Source organism: Camelina sativa, chromosome 5 (assembly GCF_030686135.1).
Source record: "Camelina sativa cultivar CO46 ecotype springtype chromosome 5, ASM3068613v1".
NCBI classification, from domain to species: domain Eukaryota; kingdom Viridiplantae; phylum Streptophyta; class Magnoliopsida; order Brassicales; family Brassicaceae; genus Camelina; species Camelina sativa.
Genome location: NC_141884.1, coordinates 33,905,707 through 33,927,953, shown reverse-complemented (window position 1 = coordinate 33,927,953; position 22,247 = coordinate 33,905,707). Strand labels below are relative to the sequence as shown.

The following is a 22,247-nucleotide window of genomic DNA, read 5'->3' as shown; positions in this document are numbered from 1 at the left end:
TCAATAGATGTCTTAGCTCCTTCCTCAAGATGAATTCTATGCAAACACAAGTCTGGAGAGATTCCTGCAATATCATCAAGAGAATAGCCAAGAGCCTTACGAAACTTGCGCAGCTTGCTTAGCAATAAAGTGAGCTCTGCATTGTTTAAGGAAGCACTAACAATAACAGGATAAGAAGAGTTCTCACCTAGAAATGCATACCTTAAACCTGCAGGAAGTGGCTTGAGATCAAGCTTTGGAGCTTTTTCAAGACTCCAATCAGAAACCTTTGCAGCTTGTGAAGAAGTACTAACCAATTCCTCTTGTGCAACCAGCTTCTTCACTTGTTCATTAGCATCAAACAGTTTGACATACCCAGCAGCAATGTCATCTAGATGCTCAGCTTCTTCAGCAGAAGAAACCAATGCTCTCTCTAATGGATCCTCAGGATGCAGCTCCTGGAATATCTCTTCAGCCAGATTAGACAATGTGTCTACATAGAATGTCTGGCCATCAATGGTTGGCCTCTTAACCAGCTTCTCCATGTCAAAGCGCATTTGTAAATCACCAATATTGAGATCAATTATAGCTCCAGCAGTGGCTAAAAATGATCTTTCCAGAATAAGAGGGTCCTTGGGTTCCTCCTCATACTTTAACACCACAAAATCAGTAGGTATCAAGCATTCACCAATCTTAATTGGAACATCTTCAAGAACACCATCTGGAATACGAACGGACCGGTCAGCAAAGATGAGAGTGAGCTTAGTAGGCTGGAAGTCTGTCATTCCCAGGCTGAGTGCTACTGATCTTGGCATGAGGTTGACACTAGAACCAAGATCACACAAAGATCTAGCAAATCTGTCAGTGAAGATAGTGCAATCAAGAACAAAACTCCCTCGATCAGGAAGTTTTTCTGGGATCTTGTTCTGAATGATGGCACTGACTTGGGCTGATATCATCATAACTCCTTGCTCAGCATTAAAATCCTTGATTACCATCCTCTTGACATATCTCCTAAGCATTGGAGAAGTCTTAACAGCATCAACCAAAGGCAACTCAAGAATAAGCTTATCCATCATGGCTTTGCACTTAGCATCATCTAGGTCTTTATTAGACTTCCTTGGATTCTTGGGAAATGGAACCTTAGGTGTGTAGACTCTTTCTGCAACTGGAACAGGAGATTTCACATTCGGAGTTTCTATCTGTGGTTGGCGTCGATCGATGCCACCTGGTTGGTGTTGATCGATGCTTTGTTCTGGGATTTTGTCCGAAACTTCGCATGATTTGGGTGCCGACCGATGCCCATGTGTGTCGGTCGATACTGGCTCAGCAGAAACATCCTCTTCATCGTCTATATCAATCAACTCCTGTAGATCATCAGTTTGATTCTTCTGGGGTATAGGATGGAGTTGTTTGCCACTTCTCAAAGTCACTGCATTGCAAAAATGTTTAGGATTTGATTCAGTTCTTGAAGGGAGATAACCTTCTTGCCTTTTTACAGACCCAACAGTCTGCACAACCTGACTTTCCAGCATCTTGACATGGATGTTCAAAGCTTCAAACTTCCCATTAAGATCAGTGTAGACATTATCCAGCTTCCCATTGAAAGTCACTATCATTTGCTCTTGACCTTGCAAAAGCTGCTCAAGCATAGCTTCCATCTTACTAGTTTCAGCTGACTTAGGAGGTGGAGATTGATATGAATTGTTGCCATAAGTCCTTGTGAATCCACTGTTTTGTTGCTGCTTTTGATATTCAGGTTTGGGTGTGAAACCAGAAGAGTTGCCCTGAAAGTTACTGCGCTGGCTGTTTCCGCTGTAAGGCCTGCTACCTTGCTGATTTCCAAACCGTTGTCCTTGATTCCCATAGATATAGTTCACCTCTTCTTCTTCATGATTTCCTTGATCAGGTTCTGGCTCATATGTCTCAACCTCAGCAGCAAAATAAACAGATTTCTTACCCACAAGGAGACTATGCACTGAATCCAGCTTAGCATTAACAGAAGCTAACTAGTTTGAGTCATATCCTCCATCTAATCTCTTCCTTTCAGCATCTGCTCTCTTAGTACTATTGCTAGCAGCTAAGTTCTCAATCAACAATTCAGCATCTACTGGCAATCTTGTCTTGAAATTCCCATGACTTGCAGCATCTAAAGCCAACTGATACTCCCAGTCACACCCTCTGAAGAAGATACTTAGTAGTTGAACCTTGGAGAAACCATGGTGTGGACAGTCTCTTTGGTAAGCCTTGAATCTCACCCAAGCTGCTTTGAAAGCTTTATCTGGTCTTTGCTTGAAAGAAGACAGTTTGATTCTCAACTCATCTGACATTGCATCATCATAGAAGTAGTTGAGGAAGGCCACATTGACATCACGCCAACTTGTCAATGATCCAGCAGGCAGCTGTTTCAACCACTGAGATGCCTCTCCTGCAAGTGAGTAAGGGAAGAGTTTGCAGAAGATGTAGTCCTCAGTCACCCCATTAGCCTTGATGCTAGTCACCAGATCCTCAAAATCCTCAATATGGTCTAAGGGCTTCTCATTGGGAAAGCAGAGAAAGGTCTCTGCCCAACTAGTTGAAAGTACACAGGTTTCAACTCAAAATCGTTCCTCTGATATGGAGGAGGAGCAATAGCGGACCGGTTCTCATACACTAAATCAGCTCGGTTGTAGTCAGCAATGGTCCTAATCAGATCCCGGTTCTGCTCCTGTCTTCAAACTGGGTTCTGTACGTGGTTGGCAGCTCCACGTCCGTCTGCAGCAGGTGGGTGTCGATCGATGCCATCTGGTTGGTGTCGATCGACACCAAGATTCGGATCATCAACGACACCAGCTTGCTGGTTCACGATAGCGTGCTCGTTGACAACAGGTTCAGCAATCATGTTCCTTCTGCATCAAGCTTTTGGCCCTGCTCATTGCGCAAGTGGGCCTCTTGATCCCTCAAAACACCAGCCTCATCACACATCAGAATGATCGGATTAACCATCTTCAGAGATTTGGCTGCTTTTCTGTTCTCACGTTCAAGTTTTCCCAACTCTTGGTTTGAAAGATTCACAGTAGGACCAGATTTGTTGCTCCTTGTGTGAGGTCTAGGAGGCATGCACCTGAAACACCAAAGAGAAGAAAAACAAAAACGTGTAAGTAGAAAATAAAAAGAAAAGTTTATACGAAATTAAAAACTCAAATCTAATGGTATATCAGAGAGTCCCCGGCAACGGCGCCAAAATTTGGTAGGCTCAAATTAATCCCTAGAGCTACTCTCTCAAACAAGAGATCACTGCAGTACTTAGGGGTCAAATCCACAAAGACTCAAGATCAAACACAATAGATTATAGAGTTTTGTAAATTACGCTAAACAAGTTAAATTGAATTAAAATAATAGCAATGCAAATATTTAAATGAAAGTGTTGTAAATTCAGAAAATCAAAAGAGTTAAGCCTAGGGAATTTCTCAGGAAATTATGAATTATTAAATCAAATAAATAATTAAGATTCAAGCAATAAAGATCAGATCTAGAACTCTAAACTTTTGGTAAATTAAATCAGTTCTCACTACAAATAATATCTAAATTTAAAACCATAAAATCCAAATCTCTTTGTAAAATTCCAAGTTAAAAATCAGCTTTAAGAACATGTTTAGATAAGTTCAGAGAATTATTAATTCAAATCTCTTTGTAAGAAACAATTCTGTTCATCAATGGTTTAATCAGGAAAACAATTATATTCTCATATCAATTTATTTCCCTAAGATAACAATTCTAGGTGATCAATCAAGAATTATTGTGAAGAACAACCAAGGATGAAGATCATAAAAGATTAAGAACCCTAAAAATCACAGATCTAATAAATCATAAAAACCCTATGAAAAACCCTAAACCTAACAAGCAAATTACTCAGACATGTTAAATAAAGAACAAATCATAATTCTGAATAACATTTAATAGATATTGAAAAGTAAAAGAGGGAGTTCAAGAAATCTTCTCTCTACAAAGAATTCAGATCTATCTCTCCCAAAAGCTCTTAATATTCCTTTCTCTCAAAAACTGCTAGAAGATAACTTAAGGGTTTCTAAAACCCAAAAACAATATATATACATCCTAAAACACGTCCAGGGGCTTATGTTGCAATTATAGAAGACTTCGGGTAAATTTGTAAAACTTCCAATTTCTTGTTCTCTCGTCGGGTAAACATGAGTGTCGATCGATGCCCTTTTAGGTGGTGTCGATCGATGCTCTGACTCTGATCCGACTCCAACTTGATTTCCTTCGGTAAAATGCTCCAAAATGATCCAAATTGTTCCATATTGCTCCATCCGTGCCAAAATCCTAGATAACCTGTAAAGACTCTAAAACAACCTAGAAACAAATCAAAAGACTCAAAAAGCACACTTATATCATGGTTAAAAACCGTAAAAACCGTGATATATCACATAGTCTTTTCCACACTTCAGTTCTGAGGTCAAGCTTAGTCAAGAATCATTAGAGTGTTAGCCAAAGAACAAAAACCATTAGTTAGAGATCATAATTCCAAACAGAAAATTTTTGAAAAATTTGACTCAATAAAAACAAAAATAGGGTTTTGACACAATAAAACAAAAACAAAGTTAGTAGTTAGTACTAACCTCCCCCATACTTAAACAACATTGTCCCCAGTGTTATCAAGTAAGGGAAAAGTTAAAAAAACAACAATCTGTTGAAAAATTGTAATGAAAAATGAACAGAGTCTCGGGTTACCATCGGTGTCAACCGACACCATTCAAGGCGGCATCGATCGACACCCTCGGCGAATGGTGAATTCTTGGCCGAATCTCCTTGTTAGTTGCAGTTAGTTGTGTTCATGTGTTGTTGGATCAATCCTTTGATGTTAATTCTGTTAAGAAGCACTTAAACACAAACACAGGTTAAAAGCAACATGATAGATAGATAGTTCATAAGTTCAAACAAATTTCAAACAAATTTCAAAGAAATTTCAAACACAAACTGACTCAAAGCAAGAATAAAAATGACTCAATCCTAAAAAGAGAAAAAGAAAAAGAAAACCATGATCAGAAGCTAAAATTCAGCAGAAACATCGTCATCACCATCATCATCAGCATCATCATCAGAAACAGGATCAGTAGATGGTGAAGATGGCAAAGGGGACCTGCGCCTAGTACGCCTGGTAGGACGAATGCAGCCACACTGAGAAAGTCGAGCCATGCCATTCCAGATGGCACGCAAAGCAGAAACCACATAAGTCTGATGAGCGCCCTGGTCCATAATAGCAGGATCCTGCGGTGGCTCTGGAAACTCAAATGTCACGGTCGCAGAAGAAGAACCAAACTCAAAACCCCCAGCAGGGTTAGGAGCTGCTGCAGCAGCAGAAGCAGTCCGTGGAGTGCGATGGCGACGGGAAGGAGCAAAAGTAACATAATCATCTGCAGAAGGGAGAAAACGTAGCTGCTCAGGATCACTACCAATGGTAGTAAGATCAGGTCGAGGAAGGGGAACAAAGTGCTCTTCTGTGTCATCAACAAACCTCCACACCAAACCCGGTTTCAACCAATGTGCACTCCTCAAATACTGCTCATCAATAAGACGTCTCTTAGTGAAAACACTGTAACCATCCAAAGGGACTCTCTTGAACTGAAGAATGGCAGTAATAAGGCTCCCCACAGCCTCTTTCTTAGTGCTAGTACCCAGAAATGGCTTGGTCTGCAGATCAACCAAGTAGTGTGCAAAAACAGCTCCAAAGTTGAGGTGCATAGGGTCGCGACGCTCATCAATAGACATAGAAGGAATCAAGCTGCCAACACCACAACTCAAAAAGTATAGCTCTGCTGCTCTCATCTTGTTAGGCTCCATCTTACACTGAAAAATGGTAGCAACAGCTATAAGGACATATCTGAGTACAGGATGGCGGACCTCTGATGGAAACATCTTCTTGGAATTATCCACACAAGTCCTATGTAAGACCACAAAGGAGAGAGATCCTCATAATGCTTGGGCAAAGCAACTTTTTGATACCAACGGACCCAACCAAATACATCACAAAGATGAGCAAAACTGATATCATAAGGCACTCCGTTAATGAAGAAATGCAACCCACCCCCAAACGCATCTGGTGCCTGCACATTATGATAAGTAACCCTAACAGTTGCCATGAATTGTCGCACTAGGTCCGGATACAAATAACACTGCCTAGTACAGATGGGTCCTAAACTCATTTTATCAAGCACAGCCAAGACCTCATCATAAATTCCCATCCTACGAAGAATAGCAAGATCAACAAACCTTGTAGGCTCAATCTCAACTTCCAGCCATGCATTGTAGAGCATTGTCTCATAATCTCCCCACACACCCACTGGCCTATTGATGAATTCAGGCTTTCCAAGCTCAGCAAGCTTGGTTTTGGGCCATTCTCTCTCAGTTGGAATTTGTTGATGCTCTTCTTTTGGCCATGGGAACCGAGATTGGATGGGAGATGGAAGAGAGAGGTCAGGTAAAGTGGTCGATGCTGTCGTCGGACGTCGTGGAGGCTGAGGAGCATTCGCCGGAGCTGACGGAGGCGGACGGCGGCTGGATTGGCGAGGTGGGCGAGTTGAAGAGGAAGCTTCGCCGTCGTTGGTTCGAGCCTTCTTATTGGATACCATCACTCCAAAAGCCAAAATTGACCTGGATCCAGGTAGAGGAGAGAAAATCGAGTGGATTAGAGCTTTGAATCACTCAAAACGGAGCTGTATCGAGAGAGTTATGGTGTCTTGAAGAATCTCGTCGGGTTTGAGAAATAAAGAAGAAGATGGACGGCTCGAGGGTTTAAGTCGGGAGTGCCGCGGTTATAACGGTGCCGACCGATGTCCATTAAGTGGTATCGATCGATGCTGCTTTTATTTGGTCCGGCCCAACTTCATTCAAAGCCCAGTAAGCTTGAAACCCAGCAAATCAAACCCGATGGCCCGTTTTCTCGTCTCTGGTCCATAATAGTGTCGACCGATGCCCATTTATGTGGTATCGGTCGATGCTAGCTCTAATCAATGATAATCGAAACTTTTTCCATCATTTTTTTTTTTAAATGTTTTTCCTGAAACAATGAAAACTCAAAACCAAAAATTAATATGTTAGTGATCCTAAAAAGCAAAAATTCAAAATAATCAATTCCTACCAGTGGGTTGCCTCCCACTCAGCGCTTGTTTTAAGTCATTAGCTTGACTTGGCAGCGGAATAGGCAGAGGGTGCATCATCCAAACGCACAATGTGTCCGTCTGGTATCTCAGCTTTCGCCCAATAGTGTTTCACCCTTTGGCCATTAACAGTAAATTTCTCTCCTTTGGAGTTCAACAGCACAATAGCTCCATATGGTCTAATCTCTTGAACAGTAAAAGGACCAGACCAGCGGGAACGCAGCTTTCCAGGAAACAACTTCAAGCGAGAGTTGTAAAGGAGTACCTGGTCATTAGGCTCAAATTGTCTGGAGATGATCTTCTTATCATGATAAGCCTTGGTCCTCTCCTTGTACAGCTTGGAATTCTCAAATGCATGAAATCTCAGCTCATCCAATTCATTCAACTGCACTAACCTTCTCTCTGATGTTGTCTTGGCATCAAAATTCATCAACTTAACTGTCCAGACTGCTTTGTGCTCTAACTCCACTGGTAGATGACATGCTTTCCCATAAAGCAAATGGAAAGAAGTGGTGCCAAGTGGTGTTTTATAAGTAGTTCTATATGCCCAAAGTGAATCATCAAGTTTCATAGCCCGATCTTTCCTTGTAACACCCACTATTTTCTCTAGAATTTCTTTAATCTACCTGTTGGAGACCTCAACTTGTCCACTGGTCTGAGGATGATATGGACTAGCCGCTCTATGTTGAACACCATACTTTTTCAGCAGCTTCTCAAACACTTTATTGATAAAGTGCTTACCTCCATCACTGATGAAAATTCTAGGAACTCCAAACCGTGGAAAGATAATGGTCTTAAACAGCATAAGAACTACAACAGAATCATTCTTTGGACTTGCAATTGCTTCAACCCACTTGGAGACATAGTCAACAGCCACTAAGATGTATTGATTCTTGTAAGAGGAAGGGAATGGTCTCATAAAGTCAATGCCCCAGCAATCAAAAACTTCAACCTCAAGGATAAAGTTTTGTGGCATCTCATCCCTCTTACTAATCTGACCTTTCCGTTGACAAGCATCACATCTAGAGACAAACTCATTAACATCCTTGAACATTGTTGGCCACCAAAACCCAGCTTGTAGAACCTTAGACACTGTCTTGAAAGTAGCAAAATGTCCAGCATAATCTGATCCATGGTAGTGAAATAGAACATCATGAACCTCTGTCTCAGCTAGACATCTTCTATAAACACCATCACTGCAATGCTTATACAAATAAGGCTCATCCCAATAATATCTCCTTAGCTCTCTCAAGAACCTCTTCTTATGATAGCCAAATTTGTCTGGTTCTACCTCTGCAGCAAGATAATTGGGAATATCAGCATACCAAGGTTGATTGGAGCTAGCCACAGCTGCTAAATCTCCATCATTCGACCAATCTGTTTAGGGAAACAAAGGGTGTTGATCGATGCTAGTATGGTGTCGATCAACACCACATGCATCCGAAGACAAATCCTTCAAGTCATCAGTCCGAAACCCAGTTTCAACAAGGTATACATGCTCCTCAGGTAGACAATCACGAATTGGGACATCATCATCAATCCTAATCCTGGACAAGTGATCAGCAACACCATTCTCTATCCCCTTCTTATCCCTTACTTCAATGTCAAACTCTTGTAGAAGAAGAATCCATCTCAAAAGTCTAGGCTTAGCATCCTTCTTCTGCATCAAGTACCTTAATGCAGCATGATCAGTATGAACAATGACTTTTGAACCAACCAGATAAGACCTAAACTTCTCAAAAGCAAACACCACAGCCAACAACTCCTTCTCTGTTGTTGCATAATTTCTTTGTGCCTCATCAAGTGTCCTGCTTGCATAGTAGATTGCATGAAGCTTCTTATCTTTTCTTTGTCCCAGCATTGCTCCTACTGCAAAGTCACTAGCATCACACATTACTTCAAATGGAAGATCCCAATCTGGTGGCTGAACAATAGGTGCACTCACAAGCTCCTGCTTGATCCTCTCAAAGACTATGCGGCATTCATCAGTAAATTCAAACTTGACATCTTTGCACAACAAAGCAGAAAGTGGTATTGCTATCTTGCTGAAATCCTTGATAAAACGCCTATAGAACTCTGCATGCCCAAGAAAGCTCCTCACTTCCTTCACATTCTCTGGTAGTTGAAGACCCGTCATCACCTCTATCTTAGCGGGGTCAACTTCTATTCCAGCTTCTGAAACCCTGTGGCCAAGCACTATGCCATCTCTAACCATAAAATGACATTTTTCCCAATTAAGCACCATATGTTTCTCTTCACACCTTGCTAGCACCTTACAGAGATTATCCAAACAGCTTTTGAATGAGGATCCATAAACTGAAAAATCATCCATGAAAACCTCCATATAATCTTCAATCATATCAGTGAAGATAGACATCATGCATCTTTGAAATGTTGCAGGAGCATTACAGAGACCAAAGGTCATTCTGCGGTAAGAGAAGGTACCATAGGGACAAGTGAAAGTGGTCTTCTCTTGGTCATCAGGATGAATAGGAATCTGGAAAAAGCCTGAGTAACCATCCAAAAAGCAGTAGTATGGATGATTAACTAACCTCTCCAACATCTGGTCAATGAAAGAAAGTGGGAAGTGATCTTTCCTTGTTGAGGCAATCAACTTCCTATAGTCTATGCACATCCGATGACCAGTAATTGTCCTTGTAGGGATCAGCTCATTCTTGTCATAGTTCACCACTGTGACTCCACTCTTCTTAGGAACAACATGTACCGGACTAACCCAATTGCAGTCAGATATCAGATAGATGATCCCAGCATTCAGCAGCTTCATGATCTCCTTCTTGACAACATCTTGCAAATTCGGGTTCAGTCTCCTCTGATGCTCAATGGATGTCTTAGCTCCTTCCTCAAGATGAATCCTATGCATACACAAGTCTGGAGAGATTCCTGTAATATCATCAAGAGAATAGCCAAGAGCTTTGCAAAACTTGCGCAGCTTGCTTAGCAGTAAAGTGAGCTCTGCATTGTTCAAGGAAGCACTAACAATAACATGATAAGAAGAGTTCTCACCTAGAAATGCATACCTTAAACCTGCAGGAAGTGGCTTGAGATCAAGCTTTGGAGCTTTTTCAAGACTCCAATCAGAAACCGTTGCAGCTTGTGAAGAAGTACTAACCAATTCCTCTTTAGCAACCAGCTTCTTCACTTGTTCATTAGCATCAAGCAGTTTGACATACCCAGCAGCAATGTCATCTAGATGCTCAGCTTCTTCAGCAGAAGCAACCAATGCTCTCTCTAATGGATCCTCAGGATGCAGCTCCTGGAATATCTCTTCAGCCAGATTAGACAATGTGTCTACATAGAATGTCTGTCCATCAATGGCTGGCCTCTTAACTAGCTTGTCCATGTCAAAACGCATTTGTAGATCACCAATATTGAGACTAATTTGACCCTTCTTGACATCAATTATAGCTCCAGCAGTGGCTAAGAATGATCTTCCCAGAATAAGAGGGTCCTTGGGTTCCTCTTCATACTTTAATACCACAAAATCAGTACGTATCAAGCATTCACCAATCTTAATTGGAACATCTTCAAGAACACCATCTGGAATACGAACAGATCGGTCAGCAAGGATGAGAGTGAGCTTAGTAGGCTGGAAATCTGTCATTCCCAGGCTGAGTGCTACTGATCTTGGCATGAGGTTGACACTAGAACCAAGATAACACAAAGATCTAGCAAATCTGTCAGTGAAGATAGTGCAATCAAGAACAAAGCTCCCTGGATCAGGAAGTTTTTCTGGGATCTTGTTCTGAATGATGGCACTGACTTGGGCTGATATCATCATAACTCCTTGCTCAGCATTAAAATCCTTGGTAACCATCCTCTTGACATATCTCCTAAGCATTGGAGAATTCTTAACAGCATCAACCAAAGGCAACTCAATAATAAGCTTATCCATCATGGCCTTGCATTTAACATCATCTAGCTCTTGTTTAGACTTCCTTGGATTCTTGGGGAGTGGAACCTTAGGTATGTAGACTCTTTCTGCAATTGGAGTAGGAGATTTCACGAGTTTAGGTTCAGTCCATGAAGGGTGTCGATCGATGCCACCTTGTTGGTGTCGATCGACACCATCGTTTTGTGTTTTGCTCGCGACTTCGGGTGACTTTGGTATCGACCGATGCTCCTGTGTATCGGTCGATACTGGCTCAGCAGAAACATCTTCTTCTTCTTCTATATCAATCAGCTCCTGTAGATCATCAGTTTGATTCTTCTGGGATATAGAATGGAGTTGTTTGCCACTTCTCAATGTGACTGCATTGCAAGAATGTTTAGGATTTGATTCAATTCTTGAAGTGAGATAACCTTCTTGCCTTTTCACAGACCCAGCAGTCTTCGCAACCTGATTCTCCAGCTTCTTGACATGAATGTTCAAAGCTTCAAACTTGCCATTAAGCTCTGTATAGACATTATCCAGCTTCCCATTAAAAGTTACTGTCAATTGTTCCAGACCTTGCAAAAGCTGCTCAAGCATAGCTTCCATCTTACTAGTCTCAGCTGACTTAGGAGGTGGGGACTGATATGAATTGTTGCCATAAGTCCTTGTGTATCCACTGTTTTGTTGCTGCTTCTGATATTCAGGTTTGGGTGTGAAACCAGAAGAGTTGCCCTGAAAGTTATTGCGCTGGCTGTTTCCACTGTAAGGTCTACTACCTTGCTGATTTCCAAACCGCTGTCCTTGGTTCCCATAGACATAGTTCACCTCCTCTTCCTCATGATTTCCTTGATCAGGTTTTGGCTCATATGTCTCAACTTCAGCAGCAAAATGAACAGATTTCTTACCCACAAGGAGATTATGCACCGAATCCAACTTAGCATTAACAGAAGCTAACTGGTTTGAATCATATCCTCCATGTAGTCTTTTCCTTTCAGCATCTGCTCTCTTAGTACTATTGCTAGCAGCTAAATTCTCAATCAAACATTCAGCATCTTCTGGAAGTCTTGTCTTGAAATTCCAATGACTTGCAGCATTTAAAGCCAACTGATACTCCCAGTCACACCCTCTAAAGAAGATACTTAGCAATTGAACCTTTGAGAAACCATGGTGTGGAGAGTCCCTTTGGTAAGCCTTGAATCTCACCCAAGCTGCCTTGAAAGCTTCATCTGGTCTTTGCTTGAAGAAGACAGCTTGATTCTCAACTCATCTGACATTACATCATCATAGAAATAGTTGAGGAAAGCCACCTTGACATCACACCAACTTGTCAATGATCCAGCTGGCAACTGCTTCAACCACTGAGATGCCTTTCCTGCAAGTGAGTAGGGGAAGAGTTTGCAGAAGATGTAGTCCTCAGTCACCCCATTAGCTTTGATACTAGTCACAAGATCCTCAAAATGCTCAATGTGGTCCAAGGGCTTCTCATTGGGCAAAGCAGAGAAATGTCTCTGCCCAACTAGTTGAAAGTACGCAGGTTTTAACTCAAAATCATTCCTTTGGAATGGAGGAGGAACAATAGCAGACCGGTTCTCATACACCAGATCAGCCCGGTTGTAGTCAGCAATGGTCCTGATCAGATCCCGGTTTGATCCTATCTTCGAACTAGGTTCTGTACGTGGTTGACAGTTCCACGTACGTCTGCTGCTGGTTGGTGTCGATCAATACCACCTGGTTAGTGTCGATCGACACCAAGGTTTGGCTCATCAACGACACCAGCTTGCTGATTCACGACAGCCTGCTCGTTGACAACAGGTTCGGCAATCACATTGCCCTCTACATCAAGCTTTTGGCCAAGCTCATTGTGCAAGTGGCCCTCTTGATCCCTCAAAACACCAGCCTCCTCACGCATCAGAATGATCGGATTAACCATCTTCAGAGATTTGGCTGCTTTTCTGTTCTCACGCTCAAGTTTTCCCAACTCTTTGTTTGAAAAATTCACAGTAGGACCAGACTTGTTGCTCTTTGTGTGAGGTATAGGAGGCATGCACTTGAAACACCAAAAAGAAGAAAAACAAAAACGTGTAAGTAGCAAGAACGGTGAGGCATGGGAACATAGTCCGTTAATGGTTTGTTCTGTTTTGTATTTTGTTCATGTTGTTGTCATTGGTTTTCTCTGTACTTGGACTATCCTTCTCGTTTTTTAATCAAATACGCGTAAAAAAAAAGGAGAAATTGAAAAGAAATGATAAATAATTAAATTATTGTCAGCATTCTATATTTATGTTTGGTCATATATACTTTTATATAATTAAAATCCCATTATATTCTCGTATTTTAAAAATGTTACAAAACTATTAAAATTTACCAAAACAATTTTGATCTATTTCTCAAACAGTTTGGAGAATATATAGGGAAAAATACAACATTTATTCACTTTCTCATTATATTTTTTGTTGCCGTAGATAACTCCAAAAGCAAAGTTTTTTTCTTCTTCTATGATTCTCTTATTCACAAAAGTAGAGCTTTCAAGAATATAAATTTTTATATTATTGTTCAATATATCTCTCATCAACGACACCAGCTTGCTGATTCACGACAGCCTGCTCGTTGACAACAGGTTCGGCAATCACATTGCCCTCTACATCAAGCTTTTGGCCAAGCTCATTGTGCAAGTGGCCCTCTTGATCCCTCAAAACACCAGCCTCCTCACGCATCAGAATGATCGGATTAACCATCTTCAGAGATTTGGCTGCTTTTCTGTTCTCACGCTCAAGTTTTCCCAACTCTTTGTTTGAAAAATTCACAGTAGGACCAGACTTGTTGCTCTTTGTGTGAGGTATAGGAGGCATGCACTTGAAACACCAAAAAGAAGAAAAACAAAAACGTGTAAGTAGCAAGAACGGTGAGGCATGGGAACATAGTCCGTTAATGGTTTGTTCTGTTTTGTATTTTGTTCATGTTGTTGTCATTGGTTTTCTCTGTACTTGGACTATCCTTCTCGTTTTTTAATCAAATACGCGTAAAAAAAAAGGAGAAATTGAAAAGAAATGATAAATAATTAAATTATTGTCAGCATTCTATATTTATGTTTGGTCATATATACTTTTATATAATTAAAATCCCATTATATTCTCGTATTTTAAAAATGTTACAAAACTATTAAAATTTACCAAAACAATTTTGATCTATTTCTCAAACAGTTTGGAGAATATATAGGGAAAAATACAACATTTATTCACTTTCTCATTATATTTTTTGTTGCCGTAGATAACTCCAAAAGCAAAGTTTTTTTCTTCTTCTATGATTCTCTTGTTCACAAAAGTAGAGCTTTCAAGAATATAAATTTTTATATTATTGTTCAATATATCTCTCATCAACGACACCAGCTTGCTGATTCACGACAGCCTGCTCGTTGACAACAGGTTCGGCAATCACATTGCCCTCTACATCAAGCTTTTGGCCAAGCTCATTGTGCAAGTGGCCCTCTTGATCCCTCAAAACACCAGCCTCCTCACGCATCAGAATGATCGGATTAACCATCTTCAGAGATTTGGCTGCTTTTCTGTTCTCACGCTCAAGTTTTCCCAACTCTTTGTTTGAAAAATTCACAGTAGGACCAGACTTGTTGCTCTTTGTGTGAGGTATAGGAGGCATGCACTTGAAACACCAAAAAGAAGAAAAACAAAAACGTGTAAGTAGCAAGAACGGTGAGGCATGGGAACATAGTCCGTTAATGGTTTGTTCTGTTTTGTATTTTGTTCATGTTGTTGTCATTGGTTTTCTCTGTACTTGGACTATCCTTCTCGTTTTTTAATCAAATACGCGTAAAAAAAAAGGAGAAATTGAAAAGAAATGATAAATAATTAAATTATTGTCAGCATTCTATATTTATGTTTGGTCATATATACTTTTATATAATTAAAATCCCATTATATTCTCGTATTTTAAAAATGTTACAAAACTATTAAAATTTACCAAAACAATTTTGATCTATTTCTCAAACAGTTTGGAGAATATATAGGGAAAAATACAACATTTATTCACTTTCTCATTATATTTTTTGTTGCCGTAGATAACTCCAAAAGCAAAGTTTTTTTCTTCTTCTATGATTCTCTTGTTCACAAAAGTAGAGCTTTCAAGAATATAAATTTTTATATTATTGTTCAATATATCTCTCTCCCCCCCCCCCCCCCATTCGATTTCAGTTTTATAACCTAAGCGTCTGGTAAAATTCTGGATTTCCTTGCATGAGTTGGATTGTTGATTTGTAGTAAAACTCTTGTTAAAACTCTTGTTAAAACTCTTGTTTCTTTGATTCTTCATTCAACTTTAGTTTATTGTTGGATGGGTCATCAATAAGAATAAATGTGTGATGGTTTGCTCCAATTCGAATGACGTTTTCTTTACGAACCTACGTTTTGCTACCGTACAAATTACCTGTTTTAATAATACCTGAATTTTTGTCTTTTGCTCTGTTGCCAAGCTTGGATCACTCTCCTTGTACCGTGTGAATTTGAAAACTAATACTTTAATTTGAAAACTAATCTATATATAATAGCAATCCGAATAAATGCCACCAAATGTTGTGTTTTTCAATCGTACTTTTTGGATAATTTTCCAAAAAAATCTGTAGAAAAAATAAATTGTGTGTTTTATAAAAAGTTGCGATTGTTTATTGTAATGGTTTTTTTGTAAAGTTGCAACTGTTCATTGTAGAGTTGTGTATATTCGAATATTAGTATCTTTTAAAATCTATATATATTTGTCTATTTGAACTGCTTTTATTTTTTTTGTCATGACACAAAATAATAAAAATATTTCAATCTCAACGGTTTTTACAGCTCTCTAATTTATTCTCTAGCATTCATTCTTTTAAAAGTAAAGAAATTCCTCTAATTCTTGATTTAACAAAAGATTTTTGGAATGATGAATCTAATTTCCAACTTTTAGTTAATTTTATATATAAAAATTTAATGAAAATACCTAGAGTTTTTTTCTAAGAGTTAGATAGATTATATAGTGCGAGACCACCACGGCCAGGTTTTATACCATGCTAGGCATGCCCTGACGGCCTCTGAATCACGTTTTCTTGCGGTACTACGCACCTTTTTGTGGGCAATAGAGGCGCTTTTGATCTTGCAGATACCTAAAGTGGAGTTTGTCATGGATAATGCATTGGCTGTTGAGGCTATTAACAACCCCACAGGGTGGCCACGGTTCCATTTGGTCTTAACTGAGATTCTACTGACCTTGTCTAAGTTCTCTTCGTGGAGATGCTATTCAGTTACGAGTTCTGCCAACAAGGTTGCGATGGCAATTGCATCGAGTGTCACAAAGGATGGTCAGTTTAAGTCTTACATTTCACTTGGAGGGCCTTCTTGGCTTCATGATCAAGTGAGAAGTGAGGCGTTATAGTTGGTTGTAGTTTTTGCCTTTCTTTTTGCTTTCTTTTCTGCTTTTGTTAAAACTCTATTTTCTTGGTTCTATCTGATGACAAAAAAAAAAGATAGATTATATAGTGAGCTTTTGGATTTGACTTTTGAATATGGTAATAAAGATGCCTTCTATTTAAAAGCAGTTTATATGAATTTGTAGGTACAATCAAATGTAGACACAACAGTTGTGATATTTCATAGTACCTTTTCGTAAAAAAATTGTTTTTCTTTTAAATTCAAACGGTTGTATTTGTTCATTGTAGAGTTGTGTCTTTTCACTATATTTTATTTATATTTTTTCATCACAACTTTTCATTCTAATAGGTGTGTATATTTAAATAGTCATGCTTTTTGAACTCTCTTTATATTTGTCTCTTCATCACTAACTAACAAGTTCGTTGAAACAAAATTTCTATTTTATGTTGAATCTAAATAATTGAATGTTAATATCTAATATTCAACGTTATTATATAATCTAACTAAAAGTTTAGAAATGATTATAGCAATAGAGAAATTTAATACAAATTAATATAGAATTTACAGTTTTGTGTTATCGTACCTTTTCGTTAAAAAATATATTTTAATATTTAAAAATAATAATAACAATCTGAATAAATAAGAACAACAGTTGCGACTCGTAGTAGTACTTTTTGAAAAAATTTGGTTTTTTCTTTTTTTAAACTCAAACAGTTGCATTTGTTAATTGTAGAGTTGTATCTTTTCACTATATTTTATTCATATTTTTTATCACAACTTTTCGGTCTAATAGGTGTGTCTCTTTAAATAGTCATATCTTTTGAACTCTCTATATATTTGTCTCTTCATCAATAACTAACAAATCATTGTTTGTTGAAACAATTTTTTTGTTTTATGTTGAATCTAAATCATTTGAATATTAGTATCTAATATTCAATGTTATTCTATAATCTAACTAAAATTTTAGAAATGATTATAGTAATATATAAATTTAATAAAACTTAATATAAAATTTACGGTTGAGTCTATTTATCGTATATTTTTGTTAAAAAACTATTTTAATATTTAAAATTAATTTTATTTTGTTTTTAAGAGTTATGTGTTTTAATTTTAATTTTTCGTTGATACAATTTCACTCATTATTAAATATATTTTTAATTATAGTTATTTAATAAAAAATTACATTTACTCATTACAACCATTAGTTCAATATTCTCAGTTAGGATCATTTTGTCATAATGATTTTTTTAATTCTACTCTTTACTTTAATTTTTCATAAAAATATCTTATATTTATAATACTTTAAAAAATATGTTTTGCAAAGTTGGGTCTATTCTACATAAAATTTTTTGTTATAATTTTCATTTTGATGGTTGTGTTTTTAGTAACAGTTTATGTATTCAAAGTATTCTATTATATTCAAATAATTTCATAATGTATAATTTTAAATTTAATATTATTTTTTTTCTAAAATACTTCCCTCGCAATATCGCGGAGGTCCGAGTCCTAGTAGTTTAAAATAGTTGACTTGGTAATGTCATTGATGGCTTAGTTTTGTCATGTGTAATATTGTGTATCGTTAGTTTTCATGACTGTTGATATTTTACATAATTTAAAATTGTCTATTGCTTTTATCTAGACATGGAAAACGAGTGTCTAAAATGCCTATTTAAATTTCACTATTTTAAGATTTAATTTCCATTTTTAAAAAGAAATTTTGACCTCTTAAAGATCAAGATGGGAAAAGTAATAAGTAATGGGAGAACAACAAGTATCTGGCATGATCCTTGTTTTCAATCAGCTCACCCCAACAACCTATGGGACCCCCACCTGAAACTAGCCATTTACTTATGGTTGATCAGCTTATTTCCCCTGCAACCCGAGATTGGGATAGGGAGAAAATTACAAACTTTACCAGAATTGGAAGAGGAAATCCTGCAGATTAAAATCAGCTCCATGGGGGCAGAAGATTCCTATGCTTGGCTTCCTACAAAAACAGGCGTATACACTGTCAAGTCGATTTACTATGAAGGCTTAAAACCTGAAGCAAGTTTAGAAGAGGAGTCAATCCCAGCAGAAACCCGAGAGTTCAAATGGACAAAGGAAAACTGGAATACGAAAAGCTCACCGAAAATCAAATTCTTTCTTTGGAAATTAATGAGAGGAGCATTATCAGTGGGGGACTTACTTAGATCAAGAGGAATAAACTCCACAGCAAATTGTCCTTTCTGCGGAGGTATCAAAACTTTCCTCCACCTTTATTTCCACTGTAACTTTGCTGGTCATATATGGAATCTGGCACCCTTCAAAAGCATCTTCTCAGGAGATCAAATACCCAATATTAGATCAGGTCTGGAGACTTCCAACCTCCTGACTTGCTTACCGCCAAGTGGAATATCTGAAGGCCCCTTAATGCCATGGATTCTTTGGGCAATTTGGGTAGCCCACAACCAAAAAATCTTCAACAATCAATCAGAAACCGCGACGAATACACTTGTACGTGCTATTACCATGGCCCGGGAATGGCATGTAGCACAAGAAGTGCCCCCAATCGAACAAAAACGAAAGGCGAGTTCAGCCAGACAGATCGGTGAGACAGAGCAAGGAGACACATGCTGTACGGATGCGGCGTGGCAAGCGGAACACAAAGCAGCGGGTATGGGTGGGTAATCGCCAATCGAGGCGCAGGATACCGCCACAAAGGAGTTGACGCGGACCTTAATATCAGATCACCGCTTACGGCGGAAGCAATAGTGATCTATAAAGCACTCCAACAAGCCCTCGTCTTATGGATCACAAACCTCTCAATCGCTTCAGATTCCATACAGGTAATCGAAGCCATCAATTAGGAGCAACCATCGACGGAGCTCCACGGGATTCTTCATGATATCCTGACTCTATTATCTAAATTCAGAAAAATTTCCTTTAAGTTTATTCCAAAGGGGAATGGAATAACCAAGAGGCCGACGCCCTTGCAAAATCCTCTCTTCGCAATCTTGTATCTGATCTATAGTTTTTAATGAAAAAAAAAACCCCTTTGCCAAAAAAAAATAAAAAAAAATTCTAAATTCCACAGATTTTTATCTATTTTTTGTAGAATATATAGGATATCAATAGAATATGTATTCTAAATTTTGAAGACATTAGTATTCTAATACCCGTAGAACATAAATAAACTACTAAATTTCATAAAACATGTACAGTGAGAGTACATTATCTAAATTTTGTAAGACTTGCACAATGTATAGAATACATATTTTAAATCCATAATGTGTATTTATAACTTTGTAGATCATATTTTATCCATCCAAAAATACAAAATATATATATATATATATATATATATATATATATATATATATATATATATCTGTGATGTTATGAGGATCCTCATGTAAAGGTAATTTAGGAATAGTTAACAAATTTAGTCATAGAAATATAGAATACGTAGATAAAAAATAATTTAATTATTGGTTTAACGCATTTAGTAGAACACTTTTATCTTCTTTTGAATCCAAGATTATTCGTTGAAGATTTTACGAAAAACTAGAAAATGAGTCAATTGCAAAAATTTAAGAAAAATAACCTTTTTATTTCCAATTTTCTTATTAAAAACATTTTTTTGTTGTAACTTTCTCAGTAATATATCTTTTATGTAATTTAAATACCTTCGTGTCAATTTATAATCTCATATTTTCTAATTTTTAATTTATACCAAATGATACTTGGATTTGATGTTAATTTTTTTATTAATGGTCGATAATTTCAATTAAAGGGTTTTAGTTAGATTCCATTTTTTTATTCCATAATTAAGAGTATAATAAATTTTAGTTATTATAAAAATATTTGACCAAACCTATCTAAAGAAGATATAGATGGATAATGAGAAAAAAAAAAATTATTTCTGGTTTTTCCTTTGTCGATTTTTCGGACTTAAATGCAACATGTGCAATTATGATAAATAAGATCATGAACACTTCCATGACGTGCAACTTTCTCCATCACACTTAGATTTTTCTTTGTTCTCCATCACACTTAGATTTCTCTTTGTTCACACGCTCGGATCTTTTACTCACAAACCTTCACCATACCAACGATGAATAATCTTATCCTTAACTTTTGAGACCATGACGGACTACTCTACATACTGTAATGTTTCGACCGTCATCTTTTTTTTTATAAACCCTACATTCTTTTTTGATATGTTGGTTTATTTTTATTTGACGGTCGGTTCGGTTAATCCGAAAAATTTTATAGACTTATTTACTATTTTTACATCTATCCGTTTTTTTGTCGTGTTTTGTCCACACTCACGCAGTTTTTATAATTAGTTTTTAGAATATCAACCATTTTGAAATTACTCCAATTCAACCACGCTTAACTATAATTGTTTTTTGGTATAGTTGATCAAAATGATAAGTGTAATTTAACGACATAAATGACCAAATTCTTTTAAGATCTTCTGCATGTACTATCATATTTCTTGAAAATGGAATGTTACATACACCTACGACACTTTGGAACTTTTGATTGGCATTGCACTTTTAATCTGCTACGAAAATGCATTTTCTAGGAATCAACTTCTAGATATTTGGGTAGAAATCTTTAAAATATTGGCCACCAATTGATTTTTTCTATTGTTATTTAGACTAACAAATTTGAAACTTTTAAGTTAACCCGATAAACGTAAGCTTATAAACTATGTTAAGTTCATAAACTTGTGAATAATAAAACTTTCAAAATAGTATAAAATGCATTAGGAAGTGATGCCAAAGTTAATTCAAGCAGTTTGACAAAAAAAAAAAGTTAATTGAAACGATGTAACATTGCTGGCCTGTTTCTGCCTGGCAAGATAGGCAAATGACATGGGTCCATTATAAATGCTGGAAACAATCTTAAAATAAGAAGGCCTAATTTCTTTTAGAAAAAAAAAAATTATTAAGGGATTTTAGATTTTTCTGGATTTTGCAAAAGGCCCCATTATAGATTTTTTTTTTTTAAAGACTGGACTTTGCTGAACATAGGCATATAGATGTGTTATCTTTAAAGGATATTGCCAAGAGTTGGCCAATTTACTAATTGGTAAAAGAATCAACATTGGTATGTAGACATATACATTTGGCTCAAAAAGATTCAGACTTGGAGATCCAAACTTGAAGAAATTAGTTTCATTGGTGTTAAACGAACGCAAAACTAAGCAGCTGTTCAACTCACAAAATTTACTATGCCGCAGAATTTTACTTTTGTATTTCGTTTTTGTGTTCCACATATATTAACTCAAATTAATTTTTATTCATATAAAAAATGTTACCCAAAAATCTTTAAATTTTATTCAAAAAGTACACTAAACTAAATATTAAGTTCGAGAAAAATATACTACAGGCTTTTTGGGTTTCCTAAATAATTCATTAATGATTGTACTCTTTCTTTTGAATACTCTCAAACTAGCAAATTGGAAAAATTTGACATCCGGAAAAGCGACAATTAATTCTCGGTTTTCTTCAAATATTCTCTCAGTTTCAAAACACTTAGATGTACCTTACTTTATATAGAGAATTTGTTAAAAATAACTCTTTTGATATACCTCTTTTCAAAAATACCCTCTTTTCTGGCTATTTTTTTTGCCCTCCTTTAATTTTTAATGATTATTTTACCCTTATATGAAAATTATTTTATTCAATAAAAAGAAAAACAAAATTTTTCCGTCAAAAAATTTCCGACATATTTTCCCGCCAAAAATTTTTCGAAAAAATTTTCCCACCAAAATTTTTTTTGTCAAAAAAGTTTGATAAAAATTTTCGACAAAAA

General features: G+C 37.2%; 1 protein-coding gene and 1 pseudogene across 9 annotated transcripts; one reads left to right on the top strand and one right to left on the bottom strand.

The window, feature by feature from the left end:
- The first annotated feature begins 2,193 nt into the window (after nt 1-2,193).
- LOC147944709 (small nucleolar RNA R71) lies at nt 2,194-2,294 on the top strand (annotated as a pseudogene).
- An 11,899-nt stretch (nt 2,295-14,193) lies between these two features.
- Nucleotides 14,194-19,683, bottom strand: LOC147944708 (uncharacterized). Of its 9 annotated transcripts, none has more exons than XR_015557681.1 (5): nt 18,628-18,767; nt 18,355-18,426; nt 18,162-18,275; nt 15,481-16,515; nt 14,194-14,685 (listed from the first exon to the last, which is right to left on the bottom strand). XR_015557681.1 is itself a non-coding variant. In XM_087451025.1 (5 exons), the coding sequence occupies exons 4-5, from the start codon at nt 16,191-16,193 to the stop codon at nt 14,380-14,382; spliced, it is 366 nt and encodes a 121-aa protein (XP_087307151.1). In that variant the 5' UTR covers nt 16,194-16,515; nt 18,246-18,275; nt 18,355-18,426; nt 18,628-18,694; the 3' UTR covers nt 14,194-14,379. The 9 variants fall into 9 exon arrangements, 3 of the variants coding, with proteins under 3 accessions (XP_087307151.1, XP_087307150.1, XP_087307149.1); XM_087451025.1 differs by having other exon boundaries at nt 16,134-16,515; nt 18,246-18,275; nt 18,628-18,694; XR_015557683.1 differs by having other exon boundaries at nt 14,242-14,685; nt 16,387-16,515.
- Between the last annotated feature and the right edge of the window lie 2,564 nt (nt 19,684-22,247).

Coding starts and splice junctions, on each gene's coding strand:
- LOC147944708 (XM_087451024.1), bottom strand. CDS start 16,193: ATGACAAACTCCACTTTAGGTATCTGCAAGATCAAAAGCGCCTCTATT. Junction 14,686..16,133: donor CCTCTATTGCCCACAAAAAG/GTGCGTAGTACC, acceptor TGGTGTTTCAAG/TGCATGCCTCCTATACCTCA.